The sequence below is a fragment of the Spermophilus citellus genome (assembly GCF_964194105.1).
Source record: "Spermophilus citellus genome assembly, chromosome: 18".
NCBI classification, from domain to species: Eukaryota; Metazoa; Chordata; class Mammalia; order Rodentia; family Sciuridae; genus Spermophilus; species Spermophilus citellus.
The window spans coordinates 1923593-1951491 of record NC_138200.1 but is presented as its reverse complement, the minus strand read 5'-3'; the positions used below and the strand labels follow the sequence as shown (position 1 = coordinate 1951491).

The window sequence follows — 27899 nt, the reverse complement described above, 5'->3', positions numbered from 1 at the left end:
CAGGTGCTGTCCTTGGAGGGTTAACTTGCCCGGAACAGTGAAAGAAAAAGCTGCTTTTATGGGAACTTCTGAGCCCCTCCCCTTACATGCCAGGTATTAAGTTCTGAAACTACCTGAACTCGGGGTTCAGGGGATTGATTCCAGCAAAACCTGTACCCTCTGAAGCTGGCTGCAGCCAAGTAAAACTGTTTCCTGCTTTCTTTTCTGCTCTGCCTCATCTGTCCCTACAACAGTACCAAAAAAGAAAGAAAAAAGAATGAGGTGATGTTTTGTGTGTGAGTTTATGAACCCATGTCCAGATTATCCCTTAAAAGGGAGCAGAAATATGGACACTTGCACTTGGTGCACTGAAACTTCTATACTAAAATGGAGAAAACTTTCATCCTACGGCTGTCTCGCCAATCGAATCTAACTCAGGTGGCGAGGCAAAACGTACAAAGGCCGACGCACACCAGAGGTCACAACCAGCCCACCGCCCAACGGCACCCAAGACGCCAGGACGCGCGTTCCCCACGGACCCGCCTCCTGCCCCAGAGCACGCGCAGACGACCTGCATGTGACGTCACCACGCCAGGGCGGAAAGTGTTACCGGGGTGACCGCGACGCTGCCAGAAAGCCGCCAGCGACCGCCCAGATAGCTGCCACCCGCGCCCGGCTGCCGCCCGTGCCGGGGCTGGGCCGCCGCTCGCGCCCCGCCTGCTGCCCCAGCCGACAGCGCGGAGAGGCTGGCCGCCCCGGGGGCTTCTGATCCAAGAGCCCGCGGGCGGCCGGGGCTGCGTCCACACATTACCCAGAAGACCCTGGGCCGCTCGCGCTGAGGATGGCCGTGGAGCTGGCGAGACGCCGGAAGTCTGGGGAAAGAGGCGGGGCCAAGCCAGAGGCGGGACTCCGATTGGTGGAGAGGCCACAGCTTCTGGAGCGGGTAGTGGCACCTGCGCCTTGCGGGGACCCACCGCCTTTCGGTGCCGCCTGCCGGGATCGGAGAGTCTGGGTGGGCCCGCTGGGTCGCTGGCCGCGCCGGGCCTCGTTCCCGAGCGGAGAGGCCCCGCCGCGGCTTCCCGGGGTCCACGGTGCCTCCCCCGCCTCTGTGACGTCACAGTCCTGAGTGGGTTGAGCAAATCTGAAGCCGTGGTGAGCTCTGTGCCGCCCTGTACCCCCTCTTTCTGGAAATGGTAGGCCTCTTCGTGCTCTCTGCGCCTCGGTTTCCCCTTTTGTGAAATGTTCCGCGGAGCTCAAGCTCAGCGGCCTCGAGCAGGGTGCATAGGCCCCGTGCCTCAGTTTCCCCATCTGTGAAATGAGGGTGACTGTGGAATTCGCCTCGGTAGGATTGTGGCGAGGACTAAGGGTTCCTAAGAACAGTGGTCCTCATGTAGGGACTACTCCTGCGTCAGTGGCTTTGGTAACCGTCGCCCTCATTTGGGGCTGAGGATTTGGACAAGCCACCCCTTCCCTTGGGATCTGGGAAGTTGATCTGCGAGCTGATGAGTATATTGGGTTTTGTGGCCGCTAAGCTTTCTTCTGAGCACGCAACGAATGGCTTTTTCCTCGCTGAGGGATGCTACAGGTTTCGTGCTAAGACACTGAGTTCCAGCAACCGCTTATTGCCATGTCCAATGCTGTTTGATCCCTGTCAGTCCTCGCCTTTCAAGGAGTCACGAGTTTCCTCGGGATTAGGTGATATGGGAACTTGTAATTCTCGTTTCTGGCCCAGGCACTGCCCTGACTTTGCTTGAGGACCTTGGACAAGACACCACTGGGAACCACACAGGGTGCACCCCTAAACTTGGAGTTTCTTTCACTGAGAAAGCCCAGTTAGTAGTTCTAGGGCCTCACTGCCCTCCCTCCACCTGGTGCCCTCTTTGTGTTGCCCAGCATCTTGTTCCTGTCAATCTGAGGTCTGCCTGCCCCATTGCTTATAAATGCTTACCTTAAAAATTGTCGGAAAGTTCAGGCCCTGCCCTGTTTCCCTTGTGGCATCTCTGAGCAGAAGGGATGAACTAAGCGCCCTGGCTGAGGCCCTGGAGGGAGAAGGCATGGGCCACCCTGCTGCATTTGTTAGGAAATCTGCTCCCTTTCTAACTCTCCTCCAGTCTCTCTTGTTAGTGTGGGGGTGTGTGTCGGTAACAGCTCCAAAGTTCTCCAGTCTCTTTGGGATCCAGTTTTCTCTATTATATGTCCTGTTATCACTATCTTCTCTGTAAGTAACACTGGTGTTCCTTACTATACTGTAATATTTTATCTTTTAAACAAATTTGGTACATTCAGTGGTTCTTAAATTTGGCACATGTTGAAGCCATTTGAGAACTTGTAATTCTAGTTTCTGGCCAGGCACTGCCCTGACTTTGCTTGGGGACCTTGGATAAGACACCACTGGTAACAACACAGGGTGCACCCCTAAACTTGGAGTTTCTTTCCCTGAGAAAGCCCAATTAGGCACTGTGCTGGCAGGGCGAGTTGGTGCACACCTGTAATCCTAGGGGCTCTGGAGCCTGAGGCAGGAGGATTGCGAGCTCAAAAGCAGCCTCACCAAAAGCGAGGCACTAGGCAACTCAGACCCTGTCTCTAAATAAAATAAAAAATAAGTCTGGGGATGTGGCTCAGTGTCAGTGAGTTCACTGTGCAGAACTCACCTCCAGAGGTTGGCTCAGATGTCTTGATGAGAGCCTAGGGCAGTGTGATTCAAAGTTGCTCAGAGAACTCTAATGTGCAAAAGATGGAGGGGCACTGACTAGACGGCCTCCAAGTTCTGTGTGGCCCACTGTTCACCAGTTCTCTCATTCCCAAGCATGCAAAGGGTCTTTGCCTGTCCCCACCTTTTGCTGCCCTCCTCTGTTCACTGCTGGCTCATCACTGCCTCCTAAACTAGCAGCTGGGGAGAATCCATTCCCTACTTCCTCAGCTGCGGGAGCTCCGGCAGGCCTTCGCCGCAGTCCTTCCTCTGTGGGCAAGCCAGCGGCCTGAGGTCGTCCTCTGTGACCCCAACACCGACTCCCACTTGAGGGCCCTGTTATGGGCCCCCAGGTAATCCAAGGTGACCTCCCTAGTTGAAAGCAGCTGATTAGCAACTTTGATTCTGCTCAGCTCTGCTCACCCTGCTGGAGTACCTCTCCTGTTCACAGCTGCTGCGGATTAGGACATGGACATATTCTTCAGGGTGGGAAGGGGTAGTGTTCTGATCACTGGGTGCCCTAGGGTGAGTCATGTGACTTCTTCCAGTCTGTTTTACCAACTCAGAGATGGGTACAGTGATTCTCTCCACTCAGAGCTGCTGTCAGGTATAAAACAGGGTCCGTCTGTGGCACACAGAAACCCTGAATGCTGGCTCCATCCCTCCTTGCTGTGTTAATTTTGACATATAGTTGCCTCTGTAACTGTTACTTTGTCTGAACCTCAAAGCCACTCTGTTCCTGTGTTACAGATGGAGAGCTTGAGGCTTAAAGAAATGGATTCCTGGCCTCTGGATTATGTGGCTTCTAAGAGGCAAGCCAGGACAGAAACCCAGGGTTCTTGGCATGAAACCCATGCTTACCCCTTCTGGTTCATTATCACCTCCAGAAACTGAAATAAGAAACTGCATTAAGGCCTCTGTCTATACAATGTCTTTGTGCCCATTGCCTTATCTGCACCTTTACTATGTATAGTGTCCCTAGCACTTGGCCCTGTCCCCAGCATGGCATGGGTGCTCTGAATGATCATGCCCGACTGCCCCCCAGTGCACAATAGAGGAGATGATGACCTGGTATGTCTCTGGGGGAAGTTCACAGGTTTCCACAGGATTTGCAGAAAGGGAAGACCTAGGTTCAACACAGACCTAGTCCTGCCTAGGTCTTCCCAGAGACCAGCCCCATCATAGAGCCACTCATTACAGAAGTCACTAACCACCCTGGAGATCCCAAGGGTTTCAGGAGCTGTGTGCCCGAAAAGGAACCAAGATCAAATGCACATTTTACCTTGTGCTTTTTTGGGTGGCAGCCACTGTTGATGCCTGGATCTGCTTGAGGATCTCCAAATTGCCATAGAAGGCATCTGTTGAACGGTCTGTCTAACTGGAGCACACAAATCATCAAAGTAGGAAGAAAGTCATCTTTATGGTAAAGAAATTGGACTACCTTCAGGTTGGTTCTGAGTTTCTGCATGTTATCTTTAAAGGAGTAGGCCCAGTGAACCTACCTCTTATTTAACTCAATGAGGTTTGAGTATCTTAATAATAGGAATTTTTGTTATCCACTGACCATGTAGTTAGGAAACACTGTAGTACAGATGTGGGCAATCTCACATCACCCTGACCGGTGCTCCTTGGCTTCCTTTTCTACTGGCAAACACTGTACTAAATTGGTGTTTACTATTTCTGTGCCAGAGCTTATATTTTTATCACAGATATGTGTGTCTTGTTTTGCACATAGTTAAATTTTAAATACATGGTGTCATACTATACATCTGCTAGAAGTTAGGCATAGCCATGAGACTCTCATGAGGGTACGTAAAGAAAAAATCAGGACATTTATTCAATTATTTCACCCTTTAAAATCTATTTTTTAGTTTTTTTTTTCTATGTATAAGATCTATTTGTATGGTGTGTTTGTAACTTTTCTAAGTTCTTAAGTACAGGTGTCGGTCATCTGACCTAGCCCTCCTCCCAAGGGGGCCATCTGTGGCCCAGCTGTGTCCACTCCAGGGACACTGTCCCAATGCTTGCTTTAGGCTGAGTCCTTGCTTCTGCTCCAAGGCTGGACTCTTCACCCACACGGAGACCCCACCCCAAGGCCTGCAGACAGAAAAGTTGAAAACAGATATACTACTTCTCAATAACTCTAAGTAGCTCTGAATGCCTCGCATCAGGGTTTGCAACAAGGAGGTATTCCAACGTGTCACGCCCTCCCAAGTACTGGTTGGCGCCTGTAAAGAGCCTCTGCTCCACGCGGGGCATATCCTGCTTTGTATCTCTATGTACTCATGGCTGCTTATGTGTTAAAACATGTTAAAGTCCATCCAGAGGGGTGCTTTATGCCCCGAAGGGCTGCCTTGCATCTGGACAGAGGGGTGCTTCCAGGCTGGCGGGTAGACCGCCGGTCACACCTGGTCAGGGGAGCGCTTTACCTCGCTGTGCAGCTGCTCCTGCCTTGGCACCTGAAGATCAGTCCTCTCAACTGGTTTGCACTGCTCTCCTTGGTGGGGAGTGGTGGCCGCAATCTTGGCTCCTGGGCCTCAGGAGCAGAGTTCACAGCACCCTGCAGTTCCTCCCTGTCCAGCCCCTGAGCCCACCTGCCGTGCAGCCCCCCAGGGCTGCTGTGCCCATACCTGCCTGCTGCCTGTCTGGTCAGTCCTGTGGGACTGTCTAAGGGTGAGGTCGGTGCGCTGACTGCAGAAGGAAGGTCCTGCTCTTGGTGTGGTCAGTTTCTTATAAGCGTAGATTTGTGTTTCTGCTGTTTTTGGATTTTATGGATTGTGCCTTGCTCCCTTTGTTTTTATTTTTCATTTGCCGTTTTTTGCAGGGCTGGGGGTCTAAGCCAAGGCCTTGCATGTGCAAAGCACGTACCTGTCACTGAGCTATATCCACTTTATCCCACTGCCCCTTCATTTTTATTTTGAATATACACAACAACTGCATGATTCAAAAGTCAAATTTATTTAAAAAGGTGGGCAAGCGGAGGTTCATTCCTACCCCATTTCCATGGATCCATTGTACATGTAACCATCTTCATTTGTTTGTGGTGATTTTTCTGTGTTTCTTACAAAGGATGGAACAGTGCATGTGCCCATTTATGCTCTCCAGTTTGACTCAACAAATTTCCTGAAAATCATTTTCTTAACAGGTGCCAAGTTTATCCAGATCTTCTCATGTCTGTGTGCGTGTGTTTGTGTGTTGCTCCATGTCTTGGTTAATATTTAGTGATTATAGATTTTAAAGTTTTATCATGGTACTGAGAATAAACTGTTTTATGGTTCCTTAAATTTGAATTTTTATTACTGTTTGGGTATAGTCTCTTTTTGTTATTCATTGCGTATTCATGTTTTGCCTGTGAATTGCCTTCCTGTATCTCATGACCATTTTCTTCACATAGGTCATTTGTTTTTTGTTTACTAATCAATAATGAGTAATTTCTATAATTAGTTTACACGTTCTTTATCACTGATAGGCATTAGTCCCTCCTCCATTTGTTTCACTTTATCTCTACATCTCAGGCTTCTCTGATGTCCTCCCTAAAGACTACAGGGTGTTCCCTTCTGGATGAAAAAGTATCACTTGAGGACCAAGATGCAGCCCAGTAGCCCAGTGCAGAAGGCCACAATAGAGAAGACTTTCAGGGTCCCCATGGCCCTGTCCTGGGTGCTGTGGTAACCTGAGAGGAAGGCCACCCAGATGCTGTAGATACCAGCATGCTGAAGGCGGGGAGCTGGCCTTGTTGAACATGCCAGGCAGGTTCCTGGCCAAGAAAGCTCCAGTTCAGGTCGCCAGAACCAGCGGGCCAAATGGCCCAGGACACAATGGAAGGCTGACAAAACTCTGGCTGCACTAGACTACCATGTAGCCAGGTGGGGACTGTGGTGTGGGTCCTGTCGGGGAAGGGAGGAGAAATCCTCAGCCAGATCCCCGCCCCCCAGCCCCCAGAAGACCGCCTGTGTGAAGGCAAAGGAGGACAGCACAGGGAGCTGTCCTGGGGCTTCCCACCTTCAGATCTTGCTTGCTGGCCTCGTAGCCTGGAAGACCATGACCACAATGATGGTTTTGGCCAAAACAGAGGACATAGCCACCGAACCCAGCTGCTAATTAGGTCTGTTGGGGGAGGCAGGTAGCTGGGGTAGGGCGGCTGATGCAGAGCAAGGGCAGAGGAAGCAGGGCGTGAGGAAGGTGAGAAGGGTGGCTCAGAGTCTGGTTGTCGGCTCTGACCATGGCGGTGTTTCAGTGCCTCACAGACAACACCAGGACACAACTGCAAGGGCAGGACAGAGCCATTCATGCCAGAGTCAGCCCAAGGGTTCTTTGGGTTAAGAAGGACTCCTTTTGGATAGGCAGTATTCCCTCTTCCTTTTTGGATAGTGGCCCTCAGCCCACAGCCTGCATTGGGAACAGAAAGGGTGTCTCAGAAATAGGCACATTGGGTCAGAGCCCACTGCCCAGAGCCACCTCCACCACAGCCCTGCTTTGACTGCTCTCTTGGCTGTTTGGTTAAGAGAAAGCATCGTGTTTCAAGGAAAACAAAAGTTCACCAGCTGCACCAGTAATGCTGGGGACAAGTCATCCTGGAGAAACCTCTATTGAAATGTATGAAATAACTGGATTTTTCTCTCTGCCTCTGTCTGTGGACAAACACACGGCTTTCAGATAGATAGGCAAGCAGATCTAGATAGGTAGCTAGGCCAGTAGATTCAAGCCCATCCTTGTAAATAGATGTATGAACTGACTAATGCAGAGGGAAAGCTTGAGAGGTCCTTGGTAGAATGACAGTTAACCCTGATGCTAGTGAGCACTGGCAGTTGCCACGTCACCTACCCACTCCTGGGGACTTCATACTGGTGTCATCTACTTATTCATTCTTTCATTTCCTTTTCTATTTTTTTGCAAGTTTACATTGCAGCATGTTCCTGCCAGCTAAAGGAGCCTTCCTGGGCAGCCATGGTTTTTCCAGTCTCTACAGGGTGCTGCCCAGGGCCAGCGTCCTCCAGTGGGACTTGCAGGCAGCCTATCTAAATCTTCTAAGTCTCTCTCTCTCGAGAGTGGCTTCTCCCCCATGTAATTCCAAGGCCTCATGCAGACATGACATGTTCACCTACACAGAGACCCAACCACAGATTTGGAGGTAACAGATTGGAGGTGGCTAGACTGCACACAGACTGCACAGGCAGATTAAATCTCGGGGGTGTGCTTCTCAGCCCCAGCCTTGGCCAAAAGGACAGATCTGAGTGCTCCCTACTCAGTCCTGGACCCTGACCCCCATCTGCAGAGAGGCAGGAACACAGTGTGCAACCCACCAGTTAGACGCTGGTGAGGTTCTGCAGGGACAAGTGCAGTGGTAGCATCCGCTCAGGGCCTGTTCTGAGTGTAGGGCAAGGATAGTCTTGGCAACACGTTCAAGCCCCACCCCCAGGGCAGGCCGAGGACCACTCTGAGGTGCCCAATACTTCCTGGTTGGGCCAACCCCACTGGGGGCAGGAGGGCAAGGGAAGAAAGGGGATCTGTCTTTGAGGCACTAGGTCATCTCCCCAGGAGGTGGTTTTATTCCAGTGGCCCTTTAGCCAACCACAGACACCAAACCCGCCAGCCCAGCCTGCAGCATCTTACTGGGCAAGATTACCAGTGGTCAAGGCCTCACAAAGAAAGTGAGAGTGAACCATCTGTCTGTAGCCTAAGCCAGTGGTACTCAGTAGGGGTGACTGTGCATTTCCAAGGGACATTTGGCCCTGAAGGTTTTTATATTGTCATATTAGGTGGAGCTGCTCCTGGCACCCAGAGCCCAGAGATCTTAAACACCATAATGTGCACAGGGAAAAAGAGAAAAAGACCCAGATTCAAAATCAACTCTGACCATTTCTAGCTGGCAGCCTTGGGGGTATTAAGTCCCTGTGCGTCAGTTTATACACCTGGAAAATGGAGATATTTGATGAAAAAACTCAGAAGAGGATTGAAAGAAGCAAGACCTTGAGGGCCATCTTAAATTTTTTTTTTGTTGTTGTTCAGGGACACACAGCCCATCAGTTCTAGGGTGCTGGTAGTTAATAAGAATCGTCAATGGTCAGCAATCAGAAGTGACACCCCTCACCCCCTGGTTTTGTTCAAATGCAGAACCCACACCTGGAGGTTAATGAGTAGAAATTTTAGGGGGCACCCTCCAGGCCTATTTCAAATGTAAAAGACCTGAGGCTCCCCAGTGGGAACTCCTCCAGCCAGCTCCTTTGACCCAGCAGCAGGGAAATGGAAGGTAGAAGTGAACCCAAATAGGACTTATAGGAATGCTTGAAACTCAGGCTGAAGGACATAATAGTCTTGATACTTTTTCAATCCTTTTTAACACAGCTTTTGATCAGTGCTCAAACCCAAAACCTATATAAATCTTTAAGTCAGCACATCAAAGTTGTGTCCTGCTTCCAGGGCCCTCCCACATCGCAGGGTTTCTCTCCTCACTTAAATCCTGCTCTTACTTTGTTGGCGCTTCCCTTTCCTGATTGTCTATTTTATTCTTCAAGTCTGTGAGACAAGAACCAGGGAGGAAATTGGCCACGAGTTACTGAGTTACTGGGGTTTGCTGCAACACATTGCTGGCTTCATAGAGCAGGTGTTATGCCAGGTTCCTGGGACCCCATAGACCTCCAGGAGAGAATCCAATGCAATCACTCAAGAGCCTTTATTGCAAGCTTGAGCCTGGACTCACAACCATTCCCGACGCAGCGGTCCTAGGGAGTGAGTCCCGGTCCTTTGTTCAGTGAGATTTTACAGGTTTTGGGGGGATACTGTATGCGTCACAACATCACACAGCAAATCATTCCATACCTCGGGAAAATCAAACAACAACTCTTAACATTGATTAGCACATTCACTGGCGGGAACAAGTTGGGTAGGGGTGATTGGTTAGTACAAGAAGGGGATTTTTTTGAACTGATTGGTTTAGGCCACGAGGGGTGTACATGCTGAACTACATGGTCTCCCAACTTGTTATCAACCACCATAAACTACTGGGGGGGTCATCTGGCATCTCAGGTATTTCCCTGTCTCATGCTGATTGGAGGTTGCTAGGGGGGTTGCTATGGGTCCTCACCTAGCCTGGCTGAGTCAGGGACACCTGGCGCCACAGACCTCTCCTGTTATTTACAGATAAACAACAGCAGGTTGGATATGTAATTAGGAGTGCTCTGTGGGTTTTTCCAGGGACAAGGGTCACGCCCCCTTCCTTAGGACAGGCCCTAAGGTAGAAGCTGCTGTTATTCCTTTATTCTTCAAAAAACGGAGTCACATCAGTTTCTCACAGGAAAATCCAGCTTTACTATCAGCAACCCTCACAAAGCTCCTGCTGAAGATCCCTCCTGCTGTGTGCAGCTGCTAACACTAACTGGGTATTTCAATTGCAGAGATCAGCATCTTAAAGTTCTGGTTTCAGTAGCAACACTAAGAGTCCCAAGGGTCATATATATTAGCTGCTCTTCTTATTATCTTTTTTAAAATTATATTTTATTTTTTTAATTTTTACTTTTTTATTACTTTTATTACTTTTTATTATTTATTACTTTTATTACTTTTTTATTATATTTTATTATCTTTTTATTATCACCACCGGGTTACACAAATAAGAAGCCAAAACTAGTCCCCCCATATATAAATATATATAAAATATTATATAAAAATAAATATAATATAATATATATATGTTGTAGTTGGACAGGATACCTTTATTTATTTTTATATGGTGCTGAGGATCAAACCCAGCGCCTCCCACACACTAGCCGGGAAGGCTGAGCCACAACCCTGCCCCTCCCCCCATACATTGACTCTTAATACTGCTAAGAGAATCAAGACCACAAGAGACTAAGAGGGCTAGAGAACTCATGTTTAGTTACACAGAGGAACTAAGTTCTGGGCCTCAAGTTGAGGTTACATGGGGCTTTTATAGGAAATTTGACAATTTCTGTTAACCATTACAACATTGGTGGGTTTGAATTCTTGGCCTACCTGACCAAAGACCACGCAGAGGGAATTTATGATAAGTGGTGTAGAAAAAAGACGGTTATCTGTCATCTGTGTTAGCCCAAAGTGGCCTTCACCACAGGCAGCAGTAATTCAAGATAACTTGAGTCTACCTCCTTAAGAGCTTTATTTCTAAGAAGTAAGTCTACCAGGTTATAGTTTAGATGGCAGTTAATTGGTCAAGCATTAAGTGATGTAGCCACATTCCTATAGAGCTCAAAAAGTCACAAAGTGTAAGAAACAAGACTATTTGACAGGCACCTGTTCAATCTCTGGCTTTGAAAACCTGTCCCAGGGACATCCTGCGCTGCATGGCCACCAGCCTCCTGGGAGTCATCCAGTGGATGGAGCTCTTGCCTGGTTTTGTGGCAGCCCTGGACTGCAGGTGTTGACCGCTGTGGCCTATGTGCCCAGCCAAGCCAGTTTGAACCTCCACTACCTCAACCAGATCCTGAATGTCAAAAAGCAGAGTGTCTTATCTCATGCCTTTGAGGAACTCAGGATCTTTGGGCAACCCAGGCTCTCTAGACGAAACCGCCTACGAAAGACCAGCAGAGGAAATGCTGGACGCCTTGGCAGAGTTTTCTGAAGACCTTGCAGGCAAGCCCTGTACACTGGAAGACTATGTCTCTTTGGGAGTGGTGTCCTAACAGTTAAACTGGGTGGAGATCTAGGAACTTGTGTGACCAACAGGTAGACCCCAAACAAACTAATCTGATTATCATCTCCTTCCAGTGGACCCAAGCAGTAGGACTGGACTGAGAAAACCTGGGTGTACTCCCAGGATGGTGTGTCCCTCCACAACCCGCTGGCCACAGAGCTAACTGAAGCCTTAAAAATAACTGGACTTATCATCCTTGGTCTATTCCAGAAAAGGCACTTAAATGGCTGCCTGCCCTCTCATAAAGACATTAACAGCTATCAGGCAAGTCCCCAGCTTCCTTCTGCAGCTGAGTGGGGGTTTTCTGTTTGTTTTGTCTTCCATTCTTGCTTTTGAGGACAGCTCTGGAAAGAATGTGTCACCTCCCACCCTGCCTGCAGGATTTGGTTTAATTTCTAGTTTATTTGGATTGTCTGATGTCCTGCTTCACGTGATACCCTTATACCCGTACCTTAATAATGACTTTACAAAAAGAAAAATAAGGAAAAATTCCCTGGGGTGGGCGGGGAGGAGAAAACCTGTCCGGGGACATTTACAATCCAATAGGTAGGGACCCATGGTTAATTTAGGTTCCCTAAAGAGAAGCTGACAGAGGTGAGGGGGAAAAGACAACCCTTGCCTCAGGCATTGGTTCTTCATCATAAGGTTCTTATAATTTCACGTAATAATCAGGTCTGGTTCCTCCATCTCCATACCTAGTTTCCAAAACTCACAGGGTCACGTGCCTGAGAATGCAAGCCCTGGGCTGTGCGTTCATCTGACCCACCACAAAAACTGCGTCTCAACACACCTGGTCACAAAACGTGACTTTCCACGCATAAATCACGAAAACTGAGATCTAAAGAGACAGACAATGGGCTGGGGATGTGGCTCAAGCGGTAGCGCGCTCGCCTGGCATGCGTGCGGCCCGGGTTCGATCCTCAGCACCACATACCAACAGAGATGTTGTGTCTGCTGAAAACTAAAAAATAAATATTAAAAAATTCTCTCATTCTCTCTTACTCTCTCTCCCTCTCCTCTCTCACTCTCTCTTTAAAAAAAAAAAAATAAAGAGACAGACAATGAAGCATCTCAGGCTTTCTGTATTGCACCTGCAGCACTGAGTCCTGGTGCAAACGCGGGCAGACAAGTGCGGCCAGTGCCCCCGCCACACACGCACACTCTCCACCGGTGAGCACCCGAGCCAAAAGGGCCACACGTGACTCCATCTCTGTGGGGCGCGGAAGCTATCGCAGAGCTCTGCGTTTGCGCAAAAGCCTAATGGATGCTGAGGAACCCGCGTCCATCAAAAAACGGGACTCTGCGTGCGCGCGCAGCCACTCGTCACGCCAGCCCCACCGCCCGTCACCTCAGCGCCACCACGCCTGCCCCTCCCCGCCGCGCAGGCGCAGTTCACAGGAGCGCGTGCCCGGGGGCTTCTGGGAAGCCTAGTCCGGGACCGCGCAGAGCAGCCTGGGCCTCCCCGTCTGCGAGGGCGCGGACTTGTCTCCTTGGCCCTCTCTCGGTCCGCTCTTGCCACACTGGACAGATGGGAATTCGCGCGGCTGGAGCCTCCTTAGCCCCGCGTCCTGGGCGAGGCCCTCCACAGTCGTGCCGCCCGGAGGCTTCTGAGAGTTATAGGCCGACAGGTCCGTGAGTAAAGCCGCCTCGAAGCCCACCAGCCAGGGGCGCGGCCTGAGAACGCCGGCCGGACGGCGAGCAGAGAGATGGCGTGGCGAGCACATCAGGGCGGGGCCTCAGCCCAGAGGCGCGTGCACGCGGCTTCCCGCCGGGTGAGGAGCGGGTTGGCTGGCGGCTGGGGCTCCCTTCACGTGAGCGTGCTGGCCTGGCTTCACGCTGAGGGGCGGGGCCGTGGGTGGGGGCGGGCCTTCCCGCTCGGGGAAGCCCTGGGGGCGGGGCCGTGCGGGCCGGGGTCCCGGAGGCGACCGCGCATGCGCGGGGGTTATTGCGCAGTTGTGGCGGTGGGCGCCACCAGGACGCTGGTGTGGAAGTGTCTGAGAGCTAGTGCCTCGGGTGATGGGCCTGGGACTGCGCCCGATTCTGCGACAGCGAGGTGCGTTGGGTCTAGGGTCACAGGATGGTGCCACATCAAAGGTTGGTGGGTGCGAGATTCTCTGACCCGGGGTGATGGGCCCAGGATCACCGGATTCTGCAGCAGTGCTGGGTGATGGGCCTGCGTGCTTTTCTGTTGCTCTGGTGTGTACACTTGACAATCTGATGTGGCTGTTTATCAAGTCCATGAGACCCTGCTGAGGACTGTCAGTGGTTTTAGAAGTATGTGGCAGTGTGACTAGGTTTCTACCAGATCTTACTTAAAACCGTGGAATTGGAGGTCTTCCAGAGAATTGCACGACTGTACAGTTGAGTTGGGCTACACTTGTAACCTGAGGCGGGAGCTAGTGTTTTGGTGCTCTTTCTGGCCCTTGGGAGTGGCCTGACAGGCTAGTCTCAGCCATCAGCAAGCATACTTCCCCCTGCATACCTGAAATTCTGAATTACACATTTTTTTCAGCATCAAGCCACCGACAAAGCAAAAAGAAGTCCATTTGGGGGTTTCCTGAGTTGGAAGGAAACAATGGAAGGTTGTAATACTCCTTTCCTGTGGCTGCTGTAAAAAGTTGCCCATGGCTTCAAACTATACATGTAAGTATTCAATGTTTACTAATTGATCTTAGTTTTATTTGTTGCTGTTACTTTTTGCTACTGTTGTGTTCTACAGAGAGGAGTAAAGAGTTTGTTCCTCCTCTGATCTTCTTCAGGGGACAAGTTAGAGGGCTGTGGCTAGCAGAACTGTTTCTCTGTGATATGGTATCAGCATAAAATGATTGAATTCTGCCTCTGGTTCAGCACCCAGAGGGTGGTTGGGCAGTTTCACTGGGTGTGTTTCTCAGGCCTTGGAAGCATGAACAGGAAATGCTCTGACTGGTGGCTTAGCATGTGTGAGGCTCCCAACACCAGAAAAGTACAAAATCAGTAAGTGATCTGAAGAAAAAGGAACGATGTTGGAACATAGGTTCTGTGGTTTGGAAGAGTACTGTCCTTTATAGGTGTAATAGAAGCATGTACAATGTAAACATTCCAGTAGCCTTGTTGAAAACAAGTGAAAAGAAGCAAATATGCCGTTAAAGTTGATTTTAATGACACGTTTTATTTAAGTCAGTGTATCCCAAACATTATCATTTAACCTGTAACAATAGAAAAAAGTATGTGAAGTATTTCATATTCTTTTTTCATACTAATAAGTCTGTTTATTTCATAAAATTGACTGTTGGAAAAATAGAGCAACACACCAAATTGTTCTAAAAATGCTTTTAATTTCATAATAGATTTTTATCTAGAGATTTTTGAATTTACTATTCAGTTGTTTCAGTAATGAATTAATTGGAATTCAAATACAGTTAATGCCTCGGTTGCACTGACCTTATTTCCATTGCTAATCACTTGTGTCTTGTGGCATTTATACTGGATGGCATAGGTGTCACTCACTTAGGCCTGAGACTCCTTTAGACTGGAGGGGGTATTTTGTGTTTTTCTCACTGTGATGCTAGAAGTTGAGCCTAGGGCCGTGTGCATGCCAGGCAGGCTCTACCGCTGAGCTACGTCCTCAACTCAAGGAGGTGGTTTGACCATCTCCCCTGCATTCCTCCTACCCTAGCCCACACTGTTGTTCCCCCCATAATGTTGTCCCCCCCCCCCATTGTATCACTGTCTAACCAACTTCTGCTTCATCTCTTGCTTCCCTCATATCCCAAACAAATTTATGGCCACCCTCCAACATTTTGTTAAATGTAAAGTTAGATTTTGTCGCTCCCTGCTCAGCTCCTCCCTTCTCTCCACTAGTGGTATCTAGCACTTAGGATCAAATCCAAACTGCTCACCACCTTCTTGATCTTTCCCTCCTGCCCTCCTACCTCACTCTGCTTCAGTATATGACCTCACTTCCTTATTCACCAAGCCAGGCCTGCTGTTTGGCCTTTACACCTGCTGTACCTCTGCCCAGAAGCTCTTCTCTGTGACTTGGTAGCTCACATTCTTTCTGCATTCAGACCTCAGCTCACTGTCACCTTCTAGGAGAAGCCTTCCCTGACCACCACATCATTCTCTATTCCTGTACACTGGCCCTCTTCCCTTCATAGCAGTGACCTTGGCTGTCATTGTGCTCCATGTGGATTGCTTTTCTCTGTTGCAAGTACAGGGGCATGGGAGCAGGTACTGTTTGTCCTAGCTTGTTGCTCTCCCCAGTGCCAGGGACAGTGCCTGGCACCTTTAGATGCTTAATACATGCGTGTCAAGTGGAAAATGAGATAATAGCACATTCCTCATTTGCCTCCCAATCAGGAGCCTGCCATGATCCTAAAAGTGGGCACTGTTGGCCATGGCCAATAGTCCCTCCCCTTGCCTGACTTTGGGAGAGGGCAGGCTTGCTACAGATACCATGGCATCCGTGCAAACACTTGTATTTGCACGTCATGTCCAGGTGAGGGTCCAGGGGACTCTGGGACCACTCAAAAGGTCCACTTGACCCCATGATCTCTCTCCTCCCCAGCACTGCCTTCCCAGTACTCCGCCTCTCTCTGAACGTGGAGCCTGAAGGGAAGGGAAAGGATGCCTGCTGCACGGCGGAAATCCAAATCCAAGGTAAGTGGCAGTTCCTCTTTTCAGGAATAGTCCATTCTGTTTCGTAAGGTGTAGCCATTTGCTTTCCTTCCGGAGACTTCCTGCCTGTAGGAGACTCCTCGTCCGTCCCTGGGGTTCTCCCAGTGATATTGGAGAATGAGAGGTGAGAGGCCCAGGAAGCCGCCCAGGGCCCTGTGCCCATTCCTCAGTATGCCCATGACTGACCGTTCAGCATCCCCAGGGGCTCTGCAGTGCTGGCAGAGTGCCTTCTCCTGAGGGGAAGACAAGAACCCTGTGGTTTCTCTGGGTGGGGACAAGTGCCCACGTGAGACCTGCGGAGGCAGAGAAGATTCAACATGTGCTTCATATTATTCCCATTGGTGGCTTTGTTTCTCCTTGTAAAACCCACATTAGCACAGAGTAGAGTCCTCCAGCAAAGATCCAAGTCTGAGAAGAACCTGTGGGTGCTTTGCAGGCAGGGCCACACGGTACACTAGCCTCCTGTGGTCAGCACTCCTCACCACTGGACATTGGAACAGTCTTCAGGACGAGTGTGGAACAGTTTTCCAAAACAAGCACGTTTCTCTCTGTGTTGGGGACATTCATTCTTTTCTGCTTTCATGACAAATTCAAACTTGGCCTCTCAGCACATGTTTCTTATTGTGCAGTTTCATGGGTCAGGGTCCAGGCACAACATGGCTTAGTGGGGTTCTCTGCTTGGGTCTTCTAGAGCTGAGGTCAAGGTGTCAGCTGTATTCTGATATTCATGATGTTCTCTTGGCCCCCCTTTTCCATCTTTAAGCCAGCAACAACCAACAGCCAAGCCAGACTCCCTGTGTTAAGTGGTTAGTGTACCTGCAAGGAACTTTTTGTCATACATAACTTATTCATATGTTCTTTAACAGAGTCTATGCTTAGGAGCTTGAATGGGGAGCCAAACTGCCAGGTCCTCCTGTTAAGTCAGCTGCCTTGCCTGTGTGGCCTCAGATCCTTCACCTGCATAGTTAACTGTGGTCCCGGGGGCAGGTCCAGGACCTGTGGTTCACAGGAGCACTAGTGAGCCAGTTTAGGCAGGTGCTAAAGATGCCTTTCTTTGTGAATTCCCAGCATGTCTGAGTTGGTCTGCTTTTTATTCAACATAATATTTTTTGGTTTATTTGGGTTTTTCATACTGGAGATTGAATCCAGGGGCACTCTGCCACTGAACTACACCTCTGGTCCTTTTTATTTGATTTTAATTTTTAAATTGTTTGGGTACTGGGAATTGAACTCAGGGGCACTCAACCACTAAGCCACATCTCTGTCCCTGTTGTGTATTTTATTTAGAGACAGGGTCTCACTAGCACCTTACTGTTGCTGAGGCTGGCTTTGAACTCTAGATCCTCTTGCCTCATCCTCCTGAGCCACTGGGATTACAGGTGTGTGCCACTGTGCCTGGCTTTATTTTTTAAGACAGGGTCTTGTTGAATTTGCCAGGCTGGCCTTGGACATGTGATCCTCTTGCCTTATCTCCTGGGATTGTAGGTGTGTGCCACCACACCTGGAATACTCTTTTAATAGCAGTTATATCATATTGCACTGCATTTTATTTAATTTATGTAAAACACTTGCACCCTTTAGCCTCAGAACCCCCAGTGCTCCCTGCATGATTCCTGGTACCATGTGTTATCTGTGTTGGGATGAGGCTACCATTTTCTCCAGCTTTGTGGAAGCACAAGGTCGTGGTGAATGGACATTCGATTTTTCATTTCAGGCACCAGTGACTTTTGGGGACTTGGCTATCTACTTCTCCCAGGAGGAGTGGGAATGGCTAAGCCCCATTCAGAAGGATTTGTATGAAGATGTCATGTTGGAAAACTACACGAACCTGGTCTCACTGGGTAAGGCCCTTCTCTCCATAATCCAGAAGAAGCCTATTAAGGGACATTTGTCAATTAGGGTCTAGTTAGGGAAATGGATGCTAATCCAGTTGTGGTACTTATTTGTTTGTGTTGGTTTTTTGCTTTTTTTAAAATTTTTTAACAGTTCTATTGTATCATTCACTTAAAATGTAGTTTGTCTATGTGAAGTACATAATTCAGTGTTTTTGTTTTATTAACAGAGTTAGAGTTGTACAGCCATCACAACCAATTTTTTTTTTCTTTCTCTCATTTCTTAGTATCTATCTAGCTAGCTAGCTATTTATTCATTCATTGGTACTGGGGATTGAGCCCAGGGGCACTTAATTACTAAACTACATCCCCAGACTTTTTTTTTTGCTACTGGGGATTGAAGTCAGGGACACCTGACCACTGAGCCACATCCCCAGCCCTATTTTGTATTTTACTTAGAGATAGGGTCTCACTGAGTTGCTTAGTGCTTCACCATTATTGCTGAGGCTGGCTTTGAACTTGCAATCCTCCTGCCTTAGCCTCCCGAGCCACTGGGATTACAGGTGTGCACCACTGCACCCGGCATTTTTTTTGTTTTGTTTAGTTTTAAAATTTTTTTGTAGTAGTAGATGGGTAGAATTCCTTTATTTTATTCGTTTCATTTTTATGTGGTGCTAAGGATCGAACCCAGTGCCTCATACATGGAAGGCAAGTGCTTTGCCACTGAGCCCCAGCCTTTTTTTTTTTGGAGACAGGGTCTTGCTAATTTGCTCAGTGCCTCACTAAGTTGCTGAGGCTTCCCATCCTCCTTCCTCAGCTTCCTGAATTACTGGGATTACAGGCATATGCCACCTGCCTGGCCACACAGTGAATTTTAGAATGTTTTCATTGCCCCCGAAGAAAACCAATACCCATTAGAATCACTCTTCTTTCCCTGCTCACCTGATTTACCAGGTTAGATGACTGCTACTCTTCCTCCTATCTCTATGAACTTGCCTGTTCTGGGGCTTGCATACAAATAGAATCTAAAGTATGTAGTCTCTTTGACTTAGCATAGTTTTTGAGGTGCGTCTATATTATAGCATGTATCAGAACCCCATTCCTGTTCATTGCCACATAGTGTTTCATTGTGTGGATAGACCACATCTCATTCGTTCGTTCACTCATGAGCTCCTGGGTGTTTGGGTCATTTCCACCCTGCTGTGAACATTCATATGCCGTGAACATTCATATGCCAGCACAGGGGTTCATATTCTGAGGAGAAGGGGAGTTGCACTGCCTGTTTGGTTTTTACTTCTGAGGGAGCCAGAGGCGGCTAGTTCTGGGAGTGCAGGGACAAAAAGAAAACCAGAGATGGAAGTCGGCAGAGCCCCTTTGGTGGACACTGAGTGGAAGCAGCTGCTAAAGTCCGACCCTAGTGTGATAAAGCCGAGCATAGAAGGGTAGAGCTGAGAGAGTAGCCTACTAACCCATCTTCGAGCATCTGACCTCCTTGTTCAGGAAAATAATTGGTTTTGTGGAGTTAGAATGGAGCACTCTATTGGCTATAGCTGAGTGTGCATCCTCCTGGTATAAGACTTTAAAAACCAAACAATTTCTCCAACTGTCACTCACCACTCAGCACAGAACAGTGTGATGCCCCACGTGTTTGGAGTTTTCACCACACACCAGGCGATTCTCATGCCTGGCTGACAGTCCAGCTCTGACACTACCTGGAGATGCATCAAACCCACAGCCTGGGGGCTTCATCTCATAAGACTGCCTCATCTGGCAGCTCAGGCCTCTGGGATTTCTGACCAACCCAACTGTAAATTTGGGGTTCCCGTGAGTCCCCTCCTCAGGTTTTACCCCAGAACTCAAGAAAGCACATTACTGAGGCTTTACCAGTTAAATATCAAGATATGTCAGGATGCAGATGAAGAGCAGGTGAAGAGATACAGGGGGCAAGGTGAGGGGAAGGGGTGTGGAGCTTCTGCTCCCTCTCTGGTGGTCCACCTCCACAGGTAAGCAACAGGAAGCTCTCCCAACCTGTCTTTTTGGGCCTTGTCGAGGCTTCATATGTGGTCCTGATTGATGAGATCACTGGCCATCAGTGATCTCTGTCCAGCCCCTGTCCTTCTCCAGAGTTCTGGGGTGAGATGAAAGTCCCATTCCTCTGATCACATACTGGGATCCTCTGACCCATGTGGAGGCTCCCAGGAGTACCTGGCCACCAGTTATTTTCTAGGGTTGAGGGTTTATGTGTCTTACAAGTCACAGTATCACAGTGCCCATTCTTCAGCTGCCCTCTGTGTCCTGTGTGCCCTGCTGGGCTGGTACACCCTCACCCCATTGACACAGGGCTTGGCTCCGACTGTGGTGCTGACAGTGAGGTCAGTTCCATGCTTGTCCTATGTGCAGGTCTTTCCTCTCGAAGGCCAAATGTCATTGCCTTACTGGAGAAAGGGAAAGCACCCTGGATGGTGGAGCCTCCAAGACGACGCCAGGGCCCAGGTGAGTGACCAAGGACAGGGCCTACTTCTTACAGTTCAAGCTACTGTACCAGATGCTGGGTGGTTCATGAACAACAAAAACTCACATCTCATAGTTGGAAGTTCACAATGAAGCACTGGCAGTAGTGCCTGGGGAAGGCCTGCTTCCTGGTCATACACGACCGCCTTCTGTGACCTCTGGAGCTGGAGCAGAGAGGAAGCTTTCTGCTTTCTCTTTTAGTAGGACTCCACTAGTGACCTGATTACCTCCCAGAGGGGCCACCTCCACATGACATCCCCTTGGGGGAGAGGATTTAGACAGACAAATCTGGGCCCGACCTGCGTTTGCTCTGCTGTCATGTAGGCACATTCTGCGTGAGAGCCAGGCAGTCCTGGGGGGCAAGCTTTTGAAGTCCCGGGAGCCCACTTCACAGGTCCATACCCAGGCCTGCGCCGAGAGGCCAGCCTAGATTCCTCCTTGGCTTCTCCTCAGTCATCGAGTTTCTCCTTGGACATGGGACACCTCTGCCAGGAGTAGGGATCAGCAGTGTGGTGTAAGCCAGGCGAAGAGGCCACCTGCTGAGGCATCGATGGAGCTTTGGAGACTTCTGGTTTCTTAGGGTATGAATTAAAAGAAGCCAGATGGCAGCACAGGGAAAACAGTGGGGCTCATGTTTTGACATTAAAAGAAGAAATTTCCTTTATCAAAATACTGTTTTTTAAATTACATAAAGTTCAGAGAAAGGAAAAGATGGAAAAAAACAGCTACATGTGGTTATTGGTAACTATACTTATTTTTTGAAAATTATCATAGTCATAAAATTCATATATTTCTGCTGTTTTCACAAGTTTTAGTTGAAATATTCTATTAATAATCTCATTCCATTTTCTATTTAGATTCTAATTTCACATTAATGTCAACATGAGTGTGTGATGTGTGTATCTGTGTGCACACACTATGTGCACTTTTGCCCTTTTTGCTGTAGGACTGAGTCACAGGAACGGGATTGCTGGGTCAAAGGGTAGGATCACTTTTCAGACTAAATATTTCTGAATTATGTTATAGATTTGTCAGCTTGCTAGCCCCCAGTAAAAACTCTGGGCACTAACGCTAGGTATTTTTCTTGTGGACAACATTTCCTGTGTTTGGTCGGCCATAGTTTATTGCTTGTGAATCCATAGGAAGCTTGTGCTTCATTTCCACTGGACCTTGCCCCGTTAGCCCACTCCCTTTGCTGATTCTGCTCTGTACTCTTTCACTGTAATGGATCCCAGCCATTGGTCTAACAGATCAGCACCATGGACAGAAACAAAGCATAGTGTCAGTTTGATTTTCATACTCACAATACTGGATATTCTTATTAAAAACTTTTCTCGGCTGGGGTTGTGGCTCAGCGGTAGAGCACTCGCTTAGCACGTGTAAGGCCCTGGGTTCGATCCTCAGCACATAAAAATAAATAAATAAACATATTGTGTCCAACTACAACTAAAAAATAAATATAAAAAAACCCAACTGTTCTCTTGGCTTATGAAGAACTTACTGTGTGCAGGTTCTAGGCAAAGGGCCATAGTCCCCGCAACATTTGTAGGTACCTCTGCATTCCTGGGCAACAGATGAGGATTTGAGTCTTGAGTCAAATGACTTGTCCAGGGTCTCTCATCGGGCAGACAGTGGGGCAAGGCTTGGAGCTCTGGCAGTGTTTCTTGACCCCCATATAGAGCTGCTCAATACCACACTCTCCTACCCCGTAGACCATACTGTTTTTCTTATGTACTTGCTGGCATTTGTTTTCTGATTTAACTTATTCTCTTGTAAATTGTCTCCTCATGATATCTCTCTCTCTTTCTCTCTCTCTCTCTCTCTCTCTCTCTCTCTCTCTCTCTCTCTCTCTCGTAGTTGTAGGTGGACACTGTGTCTTTATTCTGTTTGTTTTTGTGTGGTGCTAAGGATCGACCTTATTGCCTCTCATATGCTAGGCAAGTGCTCTGCCACTGAGCTATAGCTCCAGCCCCTGATCTGTGTCTTTCTTCTGGTGATGAAGCTTGTACAGGGAGCTTCATCATTAAAAACACAGTGACATTATATTTTGCTGTTACTTTTATAGAGCTTTATGGTCATTCATAGTCGGTTCATCCAGTTGGCCCATACGCCATGGAAATCGATTTCAGTTCATGCTACAGCCCTTCTGTCCCCCTTTCCCTCCAGCCCCCCTCCCCTCTCCCCTTCTCCCTCTTCTTTTCTACTAGATTTCCTTTCACTTGTCCGTTAATTTGTATTTGATTGGTTCTTCATGTAATCTTATTTTCTCCCTTTCTTTATTTTACTTCTGCTTCCACATATGAGAGAAAACATTTGACCTTTGAGTCTCTGAGTTTGGCTAATTTCACTTACATGATAGTCTCCAGTTCCACTCATTTCCCAGAAAATTCCACTCTTTTTTTTTTCATAATTCTTTTTTTTTTTTTAAAGAGTGTGAGAGAGAGTTCTCTCTTTTTTTTTTAAAGAGTGAGAGAGACAGATAATTTTTTTAATATTTATTTTTTAGTTTTTGACGGACACAACATCTTTGTTTTTATGTGGTGCCAAGGATCGAACCCGGGCCGCACGCATGCCATGCCAGGTGAGCGCGCTACTGCTTGAGCCACATCCCCAGCCCTCATAATTCTTTTTAATGGCTGAGTAGAACTCCGTGTGTGTGTGTGTGTGTGTGTGTGTGTGATCACAAATTCTGAATCCATTCATCTGATGATGGTCATCTGGGTTGATTTCGTAGTTTAGCTCTTGTGAATTGTGCTGCTATATACATTGATGTGGCTGTGTCGTTTTAGTATGCTCATTTTAGATATTTTAGGGAAACACCAAGGAGTGGGATAGCTGGGTCATATGGTGCTGCCATCCCTGGTTTTTTTTAACAAATCTACAAACTGCTTTCCAGAGTTGTTGGACTAAGCAGCAATCCCAACAATGTACAAGTCTTCCTTTCTCCCCACAGCCTCTCCAGCATTTATTGTATGTATTCTTGATCATTGACATTCTGACTGGAGTGAGATGAAATCTTAGTGTAGTTTTGATTTGCATTTCCCTAATTGCTAGAGGTATTGAACATGTTTTTCATGTATTTACTGGCATTTTGTGTTTCTTATTTTGAGAAGTTTCTGTTTGGTTCTTTTGCCTATTTGTTGATTGGGTTGTTTGGGTATTTTTGGTGTTAAGTTTTTTGAGTTCTTTGTGTATTTGGGATATTTAATCTCCTATTGGAGGAGTAGCAGGCCAAGATTTTCTCCCATTTGCAAGCTGTCTCATCATGCTCTTAATTCTTTCCTTAGCTGTGCAGAAGCTTTTTATCTTGAGAGTATCCCACTAATTTTTTTTTCTTAATATTTTTTAGTTGTCAGTGGTCTTTTATTATATGTGGTGCTGAGGATCCAACCCAGGGCCTCACACAGGCCAGGCAAGTGCTCTACCACTGAGCCACAACCCCAGTCCGATAGTATCCCACTTACTGATTGTTGGTTTTGTTTCTTGTGTTTTGGGCCTTGTTCAGGAAGTCTGCGCCAGCACCTACACGATGGAGGGCAGACCCTGTGTTTTCCTCGAGCAGTTGTACAGGTGTCCAAAAGCTCCCTGTGGCTACCATGCTCTGTGCCTCCCAATTCACAGCAAATCATTACTTATACTCAACCATATGTGGAAACTGTCACAAAATTTGCAAGATTTAAAACAACAAGGAAAACGAAAAAATAACTCTACACAAAGTATGTAAACTGAAACACCATGCTTTGAGAGAATTATCTTAGGAAAGAAAAAGTGGTTATAACAGTTTTACTTACCTTTTAACTTCTGCTGGATCTCTAATTTTCCTAGCCTTATATTTAAAATGTAAGTTTCAGGACCTACAAGATTTACTAGGCTTATGAAAAACCAGTTAAGACAAAAGGAAAAAAGTGTCTCTTTTAAATCCAAGCTGCTAGGCTGGCTATCTTATCTGTTTTCAGCCAGCTTTCTTAACTAGTTCCTCCCTAATGTTACAACACGGAAAGAAAAAAGTAGAAACATTCTAAATGTATACGCTTTCTTTTTGAAAATAGGTGAAACACTACATGAGAATCCACTCTGCCACCTTCCCTGCCTCTGCACCTTGTCTCTGTCTCCTCTTTTATTATTATTATTTTTTTTTAAAGAGAGAGTGAGAGAGGAGAGAGAGAGAGAGAGAATTTTTAATATTTATTTTTCAGTTTTTGGCAGACACAACATCTTTGTTGGTATGTGGTGCTGAGGATCGAACTGGGCCGCACGCATGCCAGGCGAGCGCGCTACCGCCTGAGCCACATTCCCAGCCCCTTATTATTATTCTTTACATACAGATTCTAGTGTAATTCCTAAGTGTCTAATCCATTTTTATTTGCATTTTGTGCAGGTGAAAGATAGAGGTCTGATTTCATTTTTCTACATATAGCATATAGCAGTCCAGTTTTCCCAGCACCATTTGTTAAAAGGCTATCTTTTCTCCAAGATGTATTTTAGCACTTTTTCAATATCAGACAGCTGTAGGTTTGTGGGTCTGTCTGCCTCTTCTGTGCTGTTCCACTGATCTTCCCGACTGTCTTGTGTAGTACATGCTGTTTTTGTCATTGCAGCTCTGTAGTGTGATTTAGATCACATGTTACGATGCCTTCTACTTCTGCTTCTTCTGTGATGTTGTCCTCTACTTTTCTACTTCTGCTTTTCTTGCTTAGTATTACTTTGGATATTCTGAGTCTCTTATTCTCCCAAATGGATTTAAGAAATTTTTCCTTTCTAATTCTGTGAGGAATGTCATTGGTATTTTTATGGGGATTGCATTGGATCTGTATATTGCTTTTGATAATATGGCTGTTTTGACAATATTAATTCTGCCTATCCAAAAACATGGGATGTTTTTCCATCTTCTAAGGTCTTCAATTTATTTCTTCAGTGTTCTATAATTTTCATTTTCATTGTAGAGCTCTTTTACCTCCTTGGTTAGGTTAATTCCCAAGTTGCGGTGTTTTTTTTTTTTCTTGGAGGCGGGGGTATGGATCTTGTACATATGGGATCTTATCACCAGCAAACAGAGATAGTTTGACTTCTTTTCCTGTTTGCATCCCTTTGATTTCCTTTCCTTGCCTGATTGCTCTGGCTAAGATTTTGAGGACTATATAGAATAGGAGTCATGAGAGTGGACAGCCTTGTTTTGTTCCCGAATTTAGTGTAAATGGTTTTAGTTTTTTTTTCCATTTAGTATGATGTGGGCTTTGGGTTTGTCATAAGGCCCTTATGATGTTGAGGTAAGTTTCTTCGAGCTGTAGCTTCTCCAACATTTTTAACATGGATTTTATCAAAGGATTTTTCTGCATCTACTGAGATGATCACATTCATTGATTTGTGTGATTTCTATATCTTTATGGTTCAATTTGGGCAGGTTATATGTGTCTAGAAATTTGTCCATGTCTTGCAGATTTTCCAGTGTATTGGAGTATAAATTTTCAGAATAGGATCTGATAATCATCTAAATTTCAGAGGGGTCTGTGTTGATATCTCTTCTTTCATCTCAAATTTGTCTTTTTAAAGAACCAACTCTATGTAATATTTATCCTGTATATTGTTTTCTTATTTTTAATTTCATTGATTTCAATAATTTTTTATCATAATTATTTTCTGCCTTCTACTGGTTTGGGGGGTTAGTTTGTTCTTTTTCTAAGGCCTTGAGTTTGGAGCATCAGCTAATTTATTTGGGATCTCTAATTTTTTATTATAGGCTGAGAAGGTAAATTTAGCTGTTTTGGGGTGGAATATTCTGTAGATGTCCTTTGGGTCCCTTTAATTTATAGCATTGTTTAGGTTGGATTTATCTTTGTTGATTTGTTGTTGTTTTGATGTCCTATCTATTGGTGATAAGGTATTGAAATCCTCCAGTATGATTGTGTTGTGGTCTGTGTACGACTTAATGTCATGAGTAGTTTTTCCATGTAAGGGTGCATTGACAGATGTTTACTATGGTTATATCTTGTCGAATTATTTCCTTTAGTAGGATGGAATGGCCTTCATTGTGTCTTCTGATTAATTTTTGCTTGAAATGTACTTTGTCAGATATGAGAATAACTACTCCTGCTTGTTTTCTTGGACCATGTGCCTGGAATATTTTTTACAATCCTTTTCTCTTCAGCGGGTGGGTGTCTTTGCCTATAATATGGGTCTCTTTTAAACAGCATATAATTGGATTATTTTAATCCATTCTATTAATCTGTGTCTTTTCACTGGGGAGTTGAGACCATTAGCATTCAGTGTTAGTATGGATATGTGTTTGTGGTTTCCTGCCATTTAAAAATTTTTTTTGCTGTATTTTAGCCATTCTTGATTCTCACTTAGTGGCTTTTTATTCTATTGTTTGTTCTCTGTTTGAGGGCTTTGGAAATTATCTTTTAGTTTCTCTGTGTGAAGTTTATCTTTGGATGTTCATTGTAGTGCTGGTTTGGTATTCACGAATTGTTTTAGTTTTTTCTTATTGTGGAATATTTTAATTTCCCCCTTAAAATTGAAACTGAGTTTTTCTGGGTATAGTAACCTTGGCTGTCAGGTCTTTTCTTTTAGAGTTTGGAGCAGCTCATTCCAAGCCCTCCTTTATTTTAGGGTATGAGCAGAGAAATCAGAAATGGACCTTATTGATTTGCCTCTAAATGTGACCTGATATTTCTCTCTGCAGCTTTTAATATTCTTTCCCTGTTTTCCATTTTAGGGATTTTGATTATATGTCTCCACAAACTTCTCATTTGGCTGGGTCTATTTGGGGTCATGTAAGCCTCCTGTTTGTGGTTGTCTATCTCGTTTCTGATATGTGATTAGTTTTCTATAACTATCTCATTGAAAATGTTCTCTGTGCCTCTAGTTTGTATCTCCTTGTTCTTTTCTATCCCAGTGATTCTCAGGTTCAGTCTCTTAAAGTTGTCCCAGTTTTCTGGTCATGTTCTGTTCATCTTTTTCTTTATTATTTTTGGACTCAAGATCATATACCCTGTCCTCAGTGGCTAAAGTTCTATGTTCAAGGGCTGAGGTTCTGTTTTCTACACCATCTGTTAGTGATGCCTTCAAGTGAGATTATAATTTAATTGATTTTGTGTTTCATTTCTGAGAGGTCTGCATGGTTTCTTGCACTATCTCTATTTCTCTATTAAACATTTCCCTGTAATTGTTCTCGTAATTTCTTCCTTAGATCTTCTTTTAGTTCATTGAACATTTTGATAATTAGTTTTTAATAGTCTTCCTCTGGGTTTTCATCTGCCTCACTGTCAGTGAGATCCTTTGTTGGGGGATGTTGGATTTTGGGGGGACATTTGTCTGTCTGATTTCTCATGTTTTCAGAGGTCTTGGTCTTGTGCATCAATTTAAATGGATTCCTCTACCTCTTTTTTTTTTTTTTTTGTGAGTGTCCTTTTGTGTGTAGTTATCTTATTTGTTCTGGGACTTCTTCCTGTTTTTTGATGTATGAGTAGATGCCAAGGGGTGGGACCTGAGTTCCCTCTCTGGTTGTTCCTCCTTGAGTTTTATTGTTGGTTTGGGGCTTTTGTCTCTTCATTTCTTGAGTTGG

General features: G+C 46.4%; 1 protein-coding gene and 1 pseudogene across 9 annotated transcripts in view; both read left to right on the top strand.

Moving 5' to 3' along the window:
- The first annotated feature begins 820 nt into the window (after nt 1-820).
- Nucleotides 821-12186, top strand: LOC308637312 (frataxin, mitochondrial-like; annotated as a pseudogene). Its single transcript has 3 exons — nt 821-991; nt 2900-3021; nt 10889-12186. The product of its transcript is annotated as a frataxin, mitochondrial-like (transcript).
- Nucleotides 12187-12389: 203 nt separating this feature from the next.
- Nucleotides 12390-27899, top strand: part of LOC308637652 (zinc finger protein 667-like) — a 71594-nt gene continuing 56084 nt past the window's right edge. For 4 of the 8 annotated variants that reach the window (XM_081274239.1, XM_081274238.1, XM_081274247.1 and 1 more), the window contains exons 1-5: nt 13224-13389; nt 13849-13979; nt 15883-15974; nt 17707-17833; nt 20225-20317. In XM_081274239.1, coding sequence (XP_081130365.1) covers nt 15942-15974; nt 17707-17833; nt 20225-20317 — 253 coding nt within the window. In that variant the 5' untranslated portion in view covers nt 13224-13389; nt 13849-13979; nt 15883-15941. Of the gene's footprint in view, nt 13109-13222; nt 13390-13848; nt 13980-15882; nt 15975-17706; nt 17834-20224; nt 20318-27899 lie in introns of those variants that run through there. The other 4 variants (XM_081274246.1, XM_081274245.1, XM_081274244.1 and 1 more) reach the window with 2 other exon arrangements.